The sequence below is a fragment of the Jaculus jaculus genome, chromosome 8, assembly GCF_020740685.1.
Source record: "Jaculus jaculus isolate mJacJac1 chromosome 8, mJacJac1.mat.Y.cur, whole genome shotgun sequence".
Taxonomy (NCBI): domain Eukaryota; kingdom Metazoa; phylum Chordata; class Mammalia; order Rodentia; family Dipodidae; genus Jaculus; species Jaculus jaculus.
This window is the reverse complement of record NC_059109.1, coordinates 108,835,473-108,850,681: the sequence shown is the minus strand read 5'-3', so window position 1 is coordinate 108,850,681 and position 15,209 is coordinate 108,835,473. Positions and strand designations below refer to the sequence as shown.

At 47.8% G+C, this 15,209-nt stretch overlaps 1 protein-coding gene across 1 annotated transcript in view; it reads right to left on the bottom strand.

Moving 5' to 3' along the window:
- Positions 1 to 14,154, bottom strand: part of Fkbp1a (FKBP prolyl isomerase 1A) — a 28,791-nt gene extending 14,637 nt beyond the window's left edge. Inside the window, exons 1-2 of the mRNA XM_045157707.1 lie at positions 14,052 to 14,154; positions 13,918 to 13,965 (exon numbers count right to left, since the gene is read on the bottom strand). Coding sequence (XP_045013642.1) covers positions 13,918 to 13,965; positions 14,052 to 14,088 — 85 coding nt within the window. The 5' untranslated portion in view covers positions 14,089 to 14,154. The remainder of the gene's footprint in view (positions 1 to 13,917; positions 13,966 to 14,051) is intronic.
- Between the last annotated feature and the right edge of the window lie 1,055 nt (positions 14,155 to 15,209).

Sequence of the window (15,209 nt, the reverse complement as noted above, 5' to 3'; positions counted from 1 at the left end):
CTCAGCTTGTAACCACTGCTGAGCAGCCTGGGGACGTGGTGCTCGTTAGTACAAAGTGCAGGACCGCAGGTCTATGACATCTAACCCCACTTTCATAAACTTATGTGTGACACAAGGTCAGGTCTTTCCCTGTTACTCAGGAAAAAACAGAAGCCAGAAAACAAGATTCCTGCCCTTTTCTTTTATGCTGTTTCAGGGAGCTTTGTCTTTGGGGAGGGCACACGAGCCTTGCTCTAGACCCTCAGATGAGTCACCAGCTAACAATCTCATCTACTTGACATTCATTGTGAGAGTGTGTGTGGAGGGTGGTATTTGGGGCTGAGCAGCACTTTTCCCATAATCTAAGTCTAAAAGCACTGTAATATCCTGAGATGAGAGGGCTGGTATGTAATTAAAGGAGTGTCATACCGTTGGCCCAAGTTACAGGACAAGAACGTTCTCAGGAGGGTATCTACACTCTATGTATGGCAGAGAATATAAAGAACACAAGATTTTTAAAGAATTTTTTACTTAGTTATTACTATTTGAGGGGAGCTGATAGCGAAAGAGAGGGAATGGGTGCACCAGAGCCTCTAGCCACTGCAAATGAACTCCAGATGCATGTGTCTCCTTGTGCATCTGGCTTTACGTAGGTACTGGGGATTGAACCTGGATCCTTTGGCTTTGCAGGCAAGCACCTTAATTGCTAAGCAATCTCTCAAAACAAGTTTTTAGGTTTTTGTTTGTTTTGTTTTATCAAGGTAGGGTCTCACAGTGGCCTTGAACTCAAGGCAATCCTCCTACCCCTGCCTCCCAAATGCTGGGATTAAAGGTGTTCACCACCACGCCTGACTCAGAAGTTTTTAGTTTTGACGTTCCAAGTTATTTTCTAATGGGCTGCGCTTTTTGATACTATACCTAAAAAATTTTTATCTGACCTGAGTATGATCAAAGATTTCTTGACGCACACCTTTAATCCCAGCACTCGGGAGGCAGAGGTAGGAGGATCGCTGTGAGTTCGAGACCACCCTGAGACTCCATAGGGAATTCTAGGTCAGCCTGAGCTAGAGTGAGACCTTACCTTGGAAAAAAAAAAAAAAAACTAAGGAGAAAGTGTGGGGTGGAGGGAGGGAATTAACATGGGATTTTTTTTATAATCATGGAAAATGCTAATAAAAATTTTAAAAAAAACTACAAAAAATTAAAGGCATGGTGGCACACGTACCAGTACTACTAGTGAGGCACAGGTAGAGGAGGATCACCATGCGTTCAAGGCCACCACGAGACTACATAGTGAATTCCAGATTAGCCTGGACTAGAGTGAGACCCTACCTCAAAAAACCATAATAAATAAATAAAAATAAAAGCACTGTTGAGAGAGAGAGACAGACAGACACACACACAGAGGCACACACACCAGTTTGGGAGAAAATTTCCAAAGCATATACTGGATAAAGGATTTTTATCCAGAGTTTACAAAGGTAGTATAGCTGCTAAGTTCAAGGTCAGCCTGAACACACAAAAGATTATCAAAGCTGAACAGTAAGAAAACAACCAAATTAACAAAATAAAGCTTTTATTCATGTGCACATTTGTGCGTCTGTATGCATGCATGTGTGTAGCCAGGACCTTAGCAGGCTTGCAAGTGAACTCTAGATGCATGTTCCACTTGTGTCCAGCTTTTAAATTAAACCCAGGTCAGTAAGCGCCCTTAATTGCTGAGCTCTCTCTCTGGCCCCCAAGAAACGAAAGCTTTGAACCTATACTTCACTGAAAAAGATATACATGATGGATGGCCAGTAAGCACATAAAAAACAGTCAAACTTTTGTCACCACAAAATGCAAATTAGGGCTGGAGAGATGGCTTAGTTAGTGGTTAAGGTGCTTGTCCGTGATGCTCAAGGTCTAAGGTTTGATTCCCCAGTACCCTCTTAAGCCAGATGCACATGGAGGCACAGGCATCTGGAGTTCGTTTACAGTAGCTAAAGGCCCTAGTGTGCTCATTCTCCCTCTCAAATAAATAAAAATATTTGAAAAAAAAACCGTAAATTATAAATTAAAGACACAGTTACTACTACTACAGGTTAGGATGAACAAAACTAAAGAGAGAGCGAGTCGCTGGTGATTGGTGGTGACGCCTGCATGGGAGGATGAGGCAGGGTAGTCACTTTGAAGTCGGTCAGAGGAACAGTAAGACCCCCGTCTCAAAAGAAAAACCAAGGATATAGTGACATTTACTAAAACCTCTACATCTGCGCAGCTCCCGTGCACCCTGGGAACAAGGGCAAGGCTTTCCAGGAAGGAGCAAGTGTCGCTCCAAGCAGGTCAATGTCTTAGAAGAGTGCTCTACCTGCGGCTCTGGAGATCTAGGTGCGAGGGTTCAGAGTCCCGAAGGGTGAAAAAGCCCACTTGCCTGGAGGAAGCACGCTGTGCGGCAGGAGAAGGGAAAGGTGCAGACATGACAGCTGGCAGGCTTTCAGCTCTAAAGGCCCTGCACAGAGTCACTAGGATTACCTCTACCGGCAGCAGAGGCCACTTCCATTTCCGACCATCGGCAAACCCCACCGCATGACTAAGGACTTGCCTGGCAGAATTCCATATTCCCATTCCAAGCATTCAATCTTGACTAGTGGAGCTGAGTGCTGCTCGCGGTCACAGATCTGGACTCAGCTTTGTCCCCATGGCACTCTACTCAGCCCTTGGCACTCTTGAGTGGATTTGCTTCACTTGAATGACTTTTAAGAACCAGCAGGACAGGACAAGCAGGAGGCTTCCATATTTAGACCTTCTTCCCTATATGGTACGCAGCAGCTGAGGGGTAATCCTAGAATGGCAGTCTTTCCTTTCCAGAACCTGTAAGTCACTCATCAATGAGAAAAATGTGAAAATCTGGGGTCTTCATTTTAAAAGCACAAGACCTTGAGTAGGAAAAGCCATAGCTGTATGTACCTGATGCCCATTTCTCCCAGGCCTCCTCAAACTGTATGGTTATTCACTGTGGAGAACCTGACACACAAATCCTTGGAGAGGAAGATTTTGTTACTGCTAATTAAAAACAGAAGAGTTTAAGGTTTAAGGAAGAACTCAAGTCTGTCTCTGCCATAGCAACCTGCTCTTTTGTGTTGCGGAGTGGGGTGGTTTGTTTTTGTGGATGGGGAAAGGACCCCAGGCCCCTTGTGCATGCTAGACAAGCATCTACCACTAAGCCACACCTGCAACTGAGTGTGCTCTTGTTCGAAAAGAATCGTCAGAGGGAGAAGACATGGCCGGCACCTGCCAGGCAGAGTGCCCTTTGACGGGTCCTGGTGCTTTACCCAAGCCACAGTAAAGATCCAAGCCCAGGACTCAGAGATTCACCAGGACAACTCAGTAATTATTTCTCTAGCTAAATCAAACAGAAATGGAGGTGTTTCTAGGACAGAATCCCCATATGGCCCCTACTTAAACTGGAAGGTGACAGAAGAAGGCTCAGAGAATGCCTTCAGCATTCAGTGATGGACAGACAGCTTGTTTAGGTTGCTATTAATCTTTCACAAGGGTTTTATTTTACAATGACCAAACCATGGGGAAGTCATTAAGTTAAAGCAAAAAAAAAGCCAAGCTGGGAACGGTGGTGCACACCTTTAATCCCAGCATTCAGGAGGCAGAGGTAGGAGGATCGCTGTGAGTTCAGGACCACCCTGAGACTCCATAGTAAATTCCTGGTCCGCATGGACTAGATTGAAACCATACCTGGAAAAACAAGCAAAACAAACATGCCAGGTGTCAGTGCTGCACACCTTTAGTTCCAACAGAGGCAGAGAGTTAGGTGGATTATCGTAGTTTGGGGCTACTTTAAAAAGGGGGGACTGGGGAGATGAGATAGTTCAGTGGCTAAAACACCTGCTGTGCAATCATGAGGATCAGAGTTAAGATCTCCAGAACTGAAGACAAAGTTAGGTGCAGTAGTGTTCATCATCCCAGTGCTCCTTTGGCAAGATGGGAGGCAGGCAGAAGAATCCCTGGAAGCTCACAGGCCAGCCAGCCTGGCATACCGTTGCCAGGTGTGGTGGCGCATGTCTTTAATACCAGTAGGATCGCTGAGAGTTCGAGGCCACCCTGAGATTACATAGTGAACTACAGGTCACTAGAGTGAAACTTTACCTTGAATAAAAGAAGGTAAGAAAGATAGCCTACCTCAAAGAAGGTGGCAACCCGACATGAGGCTGTCCTCTAGCAGCCTTGCCATGGACACATGCGTGCACTTACGTGTGCCCGAACACAAATGCATTCATGCATGCACACACAAATACAAATGAGACAAAGCCAAAATTGGTGACTGTAAAACTCCACCAGCACTACAAAAACAAAAACAAAACAAGGCACAGCCTTTAGCAAATGACTCATGTTTGAGCTGTTTTTGCTCCACTTCTGGCCCCCTGGAACCGCACGCATCTCAGTGTAACCTACATGAACAGGGCCTGAGAAGCCCTGGTGAGTGCTATGACCAAAAGTCAAGTGCCTACCTAAAAGCGGGAACCAGCTCTACCCCATCACTCCCCAGTTAATTCAGAAACTGACTAGAAGCACAGTCCAACATGGAAATCTGTCTCATCTTTGGCTAAATCTCTTTAAATTCTACAACTAAGTCTTTTCAAACCCAGCCTAGAGTACATTCTTCCCTTATAGGCATTTGTGTCTTTCATCTTCCCACAACATAAACAGGGTGAGACAGGAAGAAACATGATTCAACAGTGGCTAATGGACAAGGAAGAATATGCACTGTTGTTGGGAGCACTGGCCTCTGCTTCAGACTTGACATTGCAATCTGGCTCCCTGATAGACATCTTTACAAATACAAATGAGTCCTTATTTCTCCAACTCATTTAGAAATGCTGAAATCCTTACAGCAACCTACAAAGACCTTGGAAGAGCTGCTAACCACACACACTACCCTGTCCCTGACCTCGCTTCCCGCACACTGCTCCGTATGCTCTGCATTCACACCAAGGATATTCACACTCAGGGCCTTTGCACATACTAGTTTGGCTGCCAAAATTCTTCCTCGGTCATGTGGATAATTCTCAAATGTCACTTTTTCATTGAGACCTTTACCAGCCTAAAAACATTTTATTTATTTGAGAAAGAGACTGAATGTGTGTGCCAGGGCCTCTAGCCACTGCAAACAAACGCTATCTAGCTTCATGTGGGCACTGGGAAACTGAACCTGGGTCCTTAGGCTTCACAGGCAAGTACCTTAACCACTAAACCATCTCTGCAGCCCAATCTTGACTTTTTCTGTCTCCTCTCGTGCATTTTTTATTGGGGGGTGGGGGGAAAAAAGAGGGAAGGAAGAAGGGAACTGGTGTGCCAGGGCCTCAACCACTGCAACTGTTCTCCAGATGCTTGTACCACCTAGTGGCCACGTGTGACTTTGTGCTTGCCTTAACCTTTGTGTGTCTGACTTACCTGGGATCTGGAAAGTAGAACATGGGTCCTTAGGCTTTGCAGGTGAGTGCCTTAACTGCTAAGCCATCTCTCCAGTCCTATACTTACATTTTTTGTATATCAATCCCATTTGTTATCATCTTTTCTAGTAAAGTTAAGATCTATGAGGGGAGGAACTGTGTCCTTCCTACTTCCCCAGGAAGGCTGAAAGAACTCACCCTCCTCCTAAACCATCTCTGAATGACTAAGGGAAGGCCCTGGTGTGCTGAGCTAAGGGGACAGTGGGTGTGAGGAATCATTACAAGTCTATTAATCCACAGGGACCAAACAAGTCCAGAAGTGTGTACTTTCCTTCTCACTGTCACCTAAAGGAAAGAGAAACCTTATACTATTCAAACAGAAATATGGGCTTTGTCCACTAGCTGCTCATTCATCACAACTTATCTACTGATGCATCCAGCAGGAATGAGACACTCCAGAAGACACTAAGGATCCTGGCCTCTGGAACCCGCCGTCTGTTGGTGACGGAAGATTAGCTACACACAGCCTACCTAAGAAACAATGAGGCACTTTGTTATAGTTGTGTGTGACATATGGAGAATCACACCAGCCAACTTGGTCTGGGGAAACCACCAAAGAGAGTATTTCTGTGACATAAGGGGCTGGCCATGGGGACAGGCATGAATACAGAGTGGTGGCATCTAAGCCAAGGGGCAGAGACCCCAAGGAAAAACTTGTGCTCACGAAAACACATATGGGTCAAGGTGTTGTTCTTGGGACAGAAAGTGAAAATTCCAAGAGACAAATAGTTCCAGTTTACATAAGCACATCATAAAAATCAGTTTTTGCCAGGTGTGATGGTACATGCCTTTAATCCTAGTACTTGGGAGGATCACTGTGAGTTCAAGGCCACCCTGAGACTACACAGGGAATTCCAGGTCAGCTTGGGCTAGAGCAAGACCCTACCTCGAAGAAACCAAAACATAGACAAGTTCTCTGACCATTAAAAATAGTTGTTAAAAAGTCTTTGGGGCCAGGTGTGGTGGCACATGCCTTTAATCCCAACACTCAGGAGGCAGAGGTAGGAGGATCACTGTGAGTTCGGAGCCACCCTGAGACTACAGAGTGAATTCCAGGTCAGGCTGGGCTAGAATGAGACCCTACCCTGAAAAACCATAAAGTCTATGGGCAGGGCTGAGGATGGCTCAGGCGGTAATGGTGTCTGCATGAAGGCCTGATTGTTAAATTTCCAGCATGATGTAAACAGCTGGGTGTGGTCACACATGCTGTAATCCCACTCTTGTGGGGAGTGTAGACCACAGAATCACTGGAGCTCTCGCATCGTCAATCTGACGGAAAACAGCTTCAGAGGCAAGACAGTGGTCAAAGAGGTCACCCGACCTTCTCCTCTGACCTCAGCGTGTATCATCTGCACACATGCCACATGCTAGATATGCACAAGTGCCAAAGAAAGTCTATGTAAATGACTTTTATACCCCTCTGTTTTTTTTTCGAGGCAGGGTCTCACTCTGGCTTCACTCATTCTGTAGTCCCAGGCTGGCCTCGAACTCACAGTGATCCTCCTACCTCTGCCTCCCAAGTGCTGAGATTAAAGCACCATGCCCAGTCACAAAAGAATTTTTATGATATGTGAATTATATTGACAAGGCTGTACGAAAAAAAAAAAAAAAAGTTTAATGGGACCCACTGAATGGAAACAGGGCTCACTGAAGAGGCTGATACCAGGACCAGAACAGAGAGACCAAAGAATCATGTCAAAAAGGTACTGGAGGATGATAAAAAAGTACTTGCCTGCAAAGCCAAAGGAGCCAGGTTCAATTCCCAGGACCCACATAAGCCTGATACACAAGGTGATACAAGTGTCTGGAGTTCACCTGCAGAGGCTGAAGGCCCTGACATGCCAATTCTTTCTCTCTGCCTCTCTCTCAAATAAATATAAATATTAAAAATTCTATAATTGAAGGGACTTTAAAAAATTGTTTTATTTTATTTATTTGCAAGGAGGGAGGGAGAGAGAATGAATATGCATGTGCCAGGGCCTCCAGCCACTGCAAACAAACTCCAGGTACATGAGCCATTTTGTGCCTCTGGCTTTATGTGGATAATGGAGAAATGAACTGTGGTCGTTAACCACTGCGGTCATGGGCCTTCACAGCTGAGCCATCTCTCCAGCCCTAAAGCAAAAGATTTGTTTTACCTTATCTTAATAGAAGAAAGGCAACTTTCCAGCATTCAGGAGGCAGAGGCAGGAGGATCACTGAGCTCAAGGCCAACCTGAGACTACATAGTGAATTCCAGGACAGCCTGGGCTAGTGTGAGACCCTACCTCAAAAAAACAAAAAGGTGGGGGGGGGGAGGACTGGAGGGATGGCTTAGCGGTTAAGGCATTTGCCCTCAAAGCCAAAGGATCCAGGTTTGATTCCCCAGGACCCATGTTAGCCAGATGCACAAGGTGGCACACTCATCTGGAGTTCATTTTACAGTGGCTGAAGGCCTTGGCGCACCCTCCCCCCGTCAAATAAAATATATTTAAAATAAAAGAAAAAGAAAAAAGAAACCCAGCTGGGTGTGGTGGTGCACACCTTTAATCCCAACAATTGGGAGGTAGAGGTAGGAGGATCACCATGAGTTCAAGACCACCCTGAGACTTAGATATCAACTACTATGGCATCTAGGTAATAGCGCATGGATATTCACTGCTCTACTTTCATGGATTTCCCTGAAACCATCCCCATGGACATATACACATAGACACGATTAGGTGTAAGACAACTGTACTAAAAAAAATTTCTCCTCCTTATCTGTGCACAGAAGATAATGGAACTTGGATGACTGAGTTCAGGAATCGCAATCTTGGAGGAAAAACTTTTCCACAGCAGCATCCATGTTCACAATGCCAAGATCTCATTACAGTGAGGGACATGGGAAACAACCAATAATACCCTAACCCAATTCAGTTCAGGTGGTATAGGCCAAGTGCAGCCCCTCTTACACACGAGTGGCCGTAACTACCACAAATAAACCTCCCTTGGCCCCAATTTTAGGAGCTGTGGCTTTCTTAGGTAACACAGCCTGGGATGATGCCTGAGCCCTCACTCCACTCTTTTTTGGGTATCTATTTCCCATGTACAACAGGATGAAGAGGCCTCAGCCCCGGCCAACTACATTTGCAAGCTTGGTCAAATCCAGGCCATTTCAGTGTCAAAATTACACATCTACTTCTCTCCAACTCTATCCCAAAAGATGAGTGGGGTCCATCGGCCAGGGACACAAGGAATCTGAGTAACTGTCGTATGCCCCAGCTACTCCCTCAAAATGTGCCCATTTTACAGTGGGCACATAAAAGCCATGAAAAATAGGACAATTTGCTCTCAGAGCCCACTGGATGCAGGGGTAAGATGGAAACCCAGCAGCTGGAGAGATGGATGAGGCTAAAGATGCTTGCTTATGAAGCCTGCTAGGTCTGGGTTCAATTTCCCAGTACCCACGTGAAGCCGGATGAACAAAGTGGTGATTGCGTCTGGAGTTCATTGACAGTGGTAGGAGGCCCTATTCATTCTCTCTAATATTTATTAAATATTTCAAAACAAGATGATGTAAACCCAGCAAAAGATGTCCATCCTCTTTGAGAATCATGCCAACTACATTACTTCTGCTTGTGGCCTAGGCTGGGACATTATCACAAGGTGGGATACAACCAGGGTCTTGTATCTGCCCTGGTGCCCTACAGAAGCCAGAGGGAGGTTAAAATGTAAGTCACCTCCAGACCTCCTAGTGACTTCCATATGACTCAGGAAAAGCCAATGTCCTTATAACAAACAACCAAGCTCCACCATCGCTCACCACCTACACCTACACTCCTTCACAAAATCATCTGCTCCAGTCTCTGGGCCTCACATGAATCCTCTTCCCCCAGGGGCCACAACCCACTCTCCAACCTTGTGGGTAATAATGTCACTTGTCAGGACCGTCTCCAATGACCCTCACTAAAGTAAACTCTGCTTCCCATGTACCTCCTTGCTTTACTCTCTGCATTATACCTCTTCGTGCTTGACACGTCACACTGGCATACTATACTAACCTTCTTGCTATAGGCTAAGTCCCACAGATCTTAGTTCACTGGCTGAATCCTATGCCCAGCTTGTTGCTTTAAAAAAAAAAATCCTGCCAGAGCGCTGGCCAAACAGCTTCAGCCTGCCTGCCTTATGACAACACACACCTCCAGCCCCTCTCCAAACAGCTAGTGAGGATGAGAAAGCAGGGAAGAAGCGCAAAGGAGCCTTGAGAAAAGCAAAGGTAAAGCGGCCACACCTGCCCTGGGACCCTCATCACCTGAGGTAGGCCCCTGCGATGAGGGTTCTGTGTCAGATTCCAGGGACTACGGAGGATGTTTTAAGCCCAATCCCAAGAACGTGGTGTCTAGTTACTATTCCTTTTTTTTTTTTTTTTTTTTAAGAGAGATGAATACAGGTGTTCCAGGGCCTCTTGCTGCTGCAAATAACACATGTGCCACTTTGTGCATCTGGCTTTATGTGGGTACAGAGGAATTGAACCCAGGCTTCAGGCTCTGGAAGCACTTTTAAAAGGTATTTATTTATGACAGAGAATGGATGTGCCGGGGCCTCTAGCCACTGCAAACAAATTCCAGGCATCTGGCTTACGTGGGATCTGGGGAATTGAACCTGGGTCCTTCGGCTTTGCAGGCGAGTACTTTACCCACTTAGCCAGCCCTGCAAGCACCTTTAGCCTCTGAAACATCTCCTCAGCACTGAGTAGCTATTTTTTTAAGATATGATAAGAAAAACACTTTCAGTTCGCTTGAGGCTGCTCTAGTAACGGCAAGGGTGTGAGCTGCTGGAGTTGAATGAAAGGAACGTGAACCTAGCTGTGGTGGTTTGACTCAGGTGTCCCCCATAAACTTAGGTGTTCTGAATGCTAGGTTCCCAGCTGATGGAGATTTGGGAATTAATGCCTCCTGGAGGGAGTGTATTGTTGGGGGCCGGCTTATGGGCTTTATAGCCAGTTTCCCCTTGCCAGTGTTTGGCACACCCTCCTGTTGCTGTGTCCCACCTTATGTTGGCCAGGGGGTGATGTCCACCCTCTGCTCATGCCATCGTTTTCCCCTGCCATCGTGGAGCTTCCCCTCGAGCCTGTAAGCCAAAATAAATCTCTTTTTCCCAGAAGCTGCTCTTGGTTGGGTGATTTCTAACAGCAATGCGAACCGGACTGTAACACTAGCTATGTGCCAGGACAAGCTCCACACTAGGGTGAAGCCACCAGAGGAAGCATCAGGTATGAACAACCACTAATCCACTCAATCCGCAAGAATTTCATGAGTCGGTTACCCATCTCCTCCTTACACCTCAGTCAAAGCAGGTTACAGTTCTTAGTAGTTGCTATGTTTTAATTTTTCCCCTGGCATTACAAAAGAAAGGCAGGTACAGGACACTTCTTGATGGAACGCACCAGGAGAACCTTCCAAGTGGCATAAAGGCACCTACTACTGGCATTTAAAATATCCCTGAGGGTTGGGGCTTTACCTCAGTGGCAGAGCACTTCCCTACTACACACAACACACTGGGTTTGAGCCCTGGTACACAGGAGTGGGTTTTTCTGGTCACTTTACTCCTCTGCTGTTTTTCTGGATCATCTCAATTCAGCAGTAGTGGACACCTGGCTATAACTGACATAATCAAGAGTGGTCACCTAACCCAAACCTTGGAGTCACTCATATCTTCCCTCTCAAGGACTGCAGTCTCACACAGTCAAGCAATCTGAGCAGATGTAAAAAGGGAAATGGAAAACCACATCACAGGTAGAGGGAGAGGTGGGCCTGTAGGAGAGAAAGATGCAAATCTTTAACAGTCTATTACTGAGGCAACCAGAGAGAGAGAGAGAGAAGAGAGAAGGTAAGGGAGTTTCTTCTCCTTTCTTGGAGTCCACGGGCTTCCTCCTTTGAAGACCCTTCCCCCAAATTTTAATGATAGCCTTCCCTTCTCATTATGTTCCCCCAAGACAGATTCTATTCCCAGTGACTTAAAAGCCTCTAACTGCTACAGATGTGATCTCACAGCACATCTACCCACTTCTCTCACGCCCCCACAGGTCTCAAACAGGTTCTTCCTGGGAGACTGGTGGCAAAGACCCACAGGAACAAAGCCACCCGCCCTCAGGAGAACAGCCTATTCCGCAAGTGTGAGGCACAGCTGGCTTCTCACTGAGGCCTTTGTGAGCTAATCAAAATGAAATAAAAAGTAAAAGCTTTTGTTCTAATGCATGCCAGGGTCCTGCTGTTGTTCTGGGAAAGTGTGGGTGGGTGCCACCAGCGAAGAAAACAGACTTGAAGAGGCACTGGGAGCCCTGATGATGTTCTGGGTCCCAAAGCCATATGTTCTTTTAGGGAAAGGCTCCAGACATGCTGTGTGGAGACATTTCACCAGGAGGCTCAGTCAAATGTGTTTCTGCCTACACGCTCGTACCAATCCTCAACAGCACCAAAACACAGGTGAGCCAAGAATGAGGGGACGTCTTGGGAATTGGACAGATATAACCAGGCACTGTAGTGTGGCTACCAGCAAACTGAATGGGGGGAGGCCTGTGGGAATTATGGAAACTACCCTCTCACCAGCCTCCATCACACTCACACATACAGTGAACAGGAAGCAATGGCTACTGTTCTCAACCTGCCATCAAAATTGACCAAAAAAAATTCAACCAAGCCCAGCGTGGTGGCACATGCCTTTAATTCCAATACTCGGGAGGCAGACATACAATGGATGTGAGTTTGAGGCCAGTGTGACACTACAGTGAATTGCTGGTCATTGTCATCCTGGCCTAGAGACCCTGCCTTAAAAAAAAGCGAAAAAGGGGCTGGGGAAATGGCTTAGCAGTTAAGGCGTTTGCCTGTGAAGTCTAAAGACCACAGTTTGAGTCCCCAGGGCCCATGTAAGCCAGATGTACAAGGGGCACATGTGTCTGGAGTTCATTTGCAGTGACTAGAGGCCCTGGCATGCCCATTCTCTATCTACCTCTTTCTCTCAAATAAATAAATAATACATTTTTAAAAAAGAAATGACCAAACTGATGTTTTTTCCCCTAGTAGCCATTCTCCCAGACTCTGGTGCTGACTGTGGTCCTGTAACAGCTACTTAAAACATGAACATCTCAACCGGTTTCAGTTTTGTTCAAGAGTCTGTTCTCTCCCTAGATGGATTTTAATCCCGGTTGTGCCTTTTCAAGGCTCTAATCCATCTTCTGCCCACATTGCTCAACATGAGCCGGACAAGGAACAGGCGTGAGAGGAAGGATCTGAACTGCCTTTTCCCCCTTCCCAATGTAAGGCATTTTCCTCCAGAGGGATCCTCCCACAATGTGGGATGAGAAGCCAGAGGTGACGGTCCTTAAACAGCTTGGTCTAACCAGTCAGAGAAAAAGTGGTGGTGGTGGGGGGGGGAATAGGGCACAGGCAAAATAAACAGGAAAGACCAGGAGAAGGGAAGGAGAGCTAAGGAAGGGTGGGAAGGGGAAGGAGGGGGTGGAAAGGAGATTCGTATCTACAGCAGTGACTACAGCACTCACCCACCTCGCGGTGCCAGTAGCTCACAGCTCTGGAGTCACAGCCAGCTAGCCACCCCCACCAACAACCCAGGACCTTGTAAGGACATGGAGTAAAAAGGTACCAGGGCAGACAGTCGTGATCGTCCATTATGGCTGCGAAGGTCCGCTTAAAATTTCCTTTGGTTTAGTTACTGCATATCGCCCTGTGAGCCCACCCCCACCCTGTTTCCTTTACCTTTAAAACTGGGATGAGAAAAAACTCTACTCCTAGAAAGGATGGCACGCTAAATGACATGGTGCATTATTTTGGTAGGCCTGGGCCGTCACTGCCACAGGAGCTTAAGATCTGCAGCAGGTTCAAGTGGAGGAAGATGATCATGCATATCTATTTCCAACAAGGTCAGGTGCAGCCACGGTAACGTCTTAGAGAATGGGTAGTTTTCAAGTTTTCTGGAGGAAAAGAGTAGCTATTTCGCCCATTATCACCATTAAGGGAAGGCCCAAGCAAAGAGAAGGTTACCAATCGGGAGTCAGAAACGGCACAGATCTTTCTTTAAAGGGTTTTGCGCCAGGACACTACCCATTCGTGAGCGCGTGACCTTTAAAGCCAAGCGCTTTGCCTCGCCCAGTCTCAGTTTCCTCATCTGGGCAGTGGGCTTCATGGGGACACCCGGGGTCCAGAACCACTTAAGGATGTTGAGAGAGAGAGGGACACTAACTGCAGCTAGTGTCCACCGCGGGCTCCGACTGCCCCCAAGCTGTCCCTCGGGGCGCGGCCACCGCCCAGGCCTCCGCCGCGGGCCACGCGGGCCTCCCCGCCGCCACGCCCCGGACCGCCCCCCTCCCACCACCGAGGCCCACTGCAGCCGGCCTCCCACCCCGGGGCTAGCTGCCCGGTCCTCTCCCCGCCTCGGTGGGGCCCGCCAGACTCACCGGTGTAATGCACCACGCAGGTCTGGCCGCGCTTCGGGAAGGTGCGCCCTGGGGAGACAGACAGACAGACGGCACGGTGAGCGGATGCGCGGCGGCGGAGGGAGGGCGGCGGCGGCCCGCGAGCGTCTACTCACCGTCTCCGGGGGAGATGGTCTCCACCTGCACTCCCATGGCGGCAGCGGCGGCGGCGGCGGCGGCGGCGGCGGACGCGGGGCGGGCGGCGTGCAGCCGGAGCGGTCCTGGCGGCGATTCAGCAGCTCTGTCTAGTCCCTCGGCGCGTCTCCTGCGCACGCGCGCGCCGCCTCAAGCTCCGCCCTACGTGCGTGCATGCGCGCGGCGCCCACGTCCCGGAAACTCAGGCCGCCGGGTGGAGGGACCGGAAGCCCCAGGCCCCCGGATGCAGCTGTGTTGAAGGGGCCCGGTGGTGCTCGCCCCTCCCTGCCTTCCGCTGATTATGCTTCCGCTCTGAGAAATAGTAGTAATAATAGGGGGCGAGGGTCCGCCCTGGAACACGCTTGCGAGCGAGCTGCTCATCCTTGTGAAGAGGATGTGGTGACAGTCAGTACATGGCTCTGGCTCGGGCCTCTTCACTGGGGAAAGGCATCCTGCACGAAGGCCGCCTTCCATTCACTCCATTCGCATAGCTTGCAAACATACTCAGATTGAGCCCTATTGTATGTCGCGCACTGTGTTAGGTGCTGGGGGATTAGAGCGGTGGAAGACATACTGAGCCTGTGAAAGACTGGAAGAAACAGCCACATGGATGAGTGTCAAATTTCAATTCTTCGTAATAGTTATAATAATTGACAACGGCAACACATGGTGCCATGCTATGAAGAACATATAGCAGGGCTGGATAGATGGCTTAGCAGTTAAGGAGCTCGCCTACAATACCTAACGACCAGGTTCAATTCCCCAGGACCCACGTAAGCCATATGCACAAAGTGGAGCATTCATCTGGAGTTCATTTGCAGTTGCTAGAGGTCCTGGCACATCATTCTCTCTCTCCCCTCTTTCTCACTCGCAAATAAGTTTTTAAAAATTTTAGAAAAGAACATATAATAGAGATGCTTGATTTTTTAAAATTTTGTTTTATTTATTTGAAAGAGAGAGGCAGAAAGAGAATGGGTGCACCAGGGCCTTCAGCCACTGCAAACAAACTCCAGACACGTGTGTCAACTAGTCCATTTGGCTTAGATGGGTCTTAGGAAATCAAACCTGGGTCCTTTGGCTTAGAAAGCAAGCACCTTAACCACTAAGCTGTCTTTCCAGCCCGAGATGCTTCATTTCCT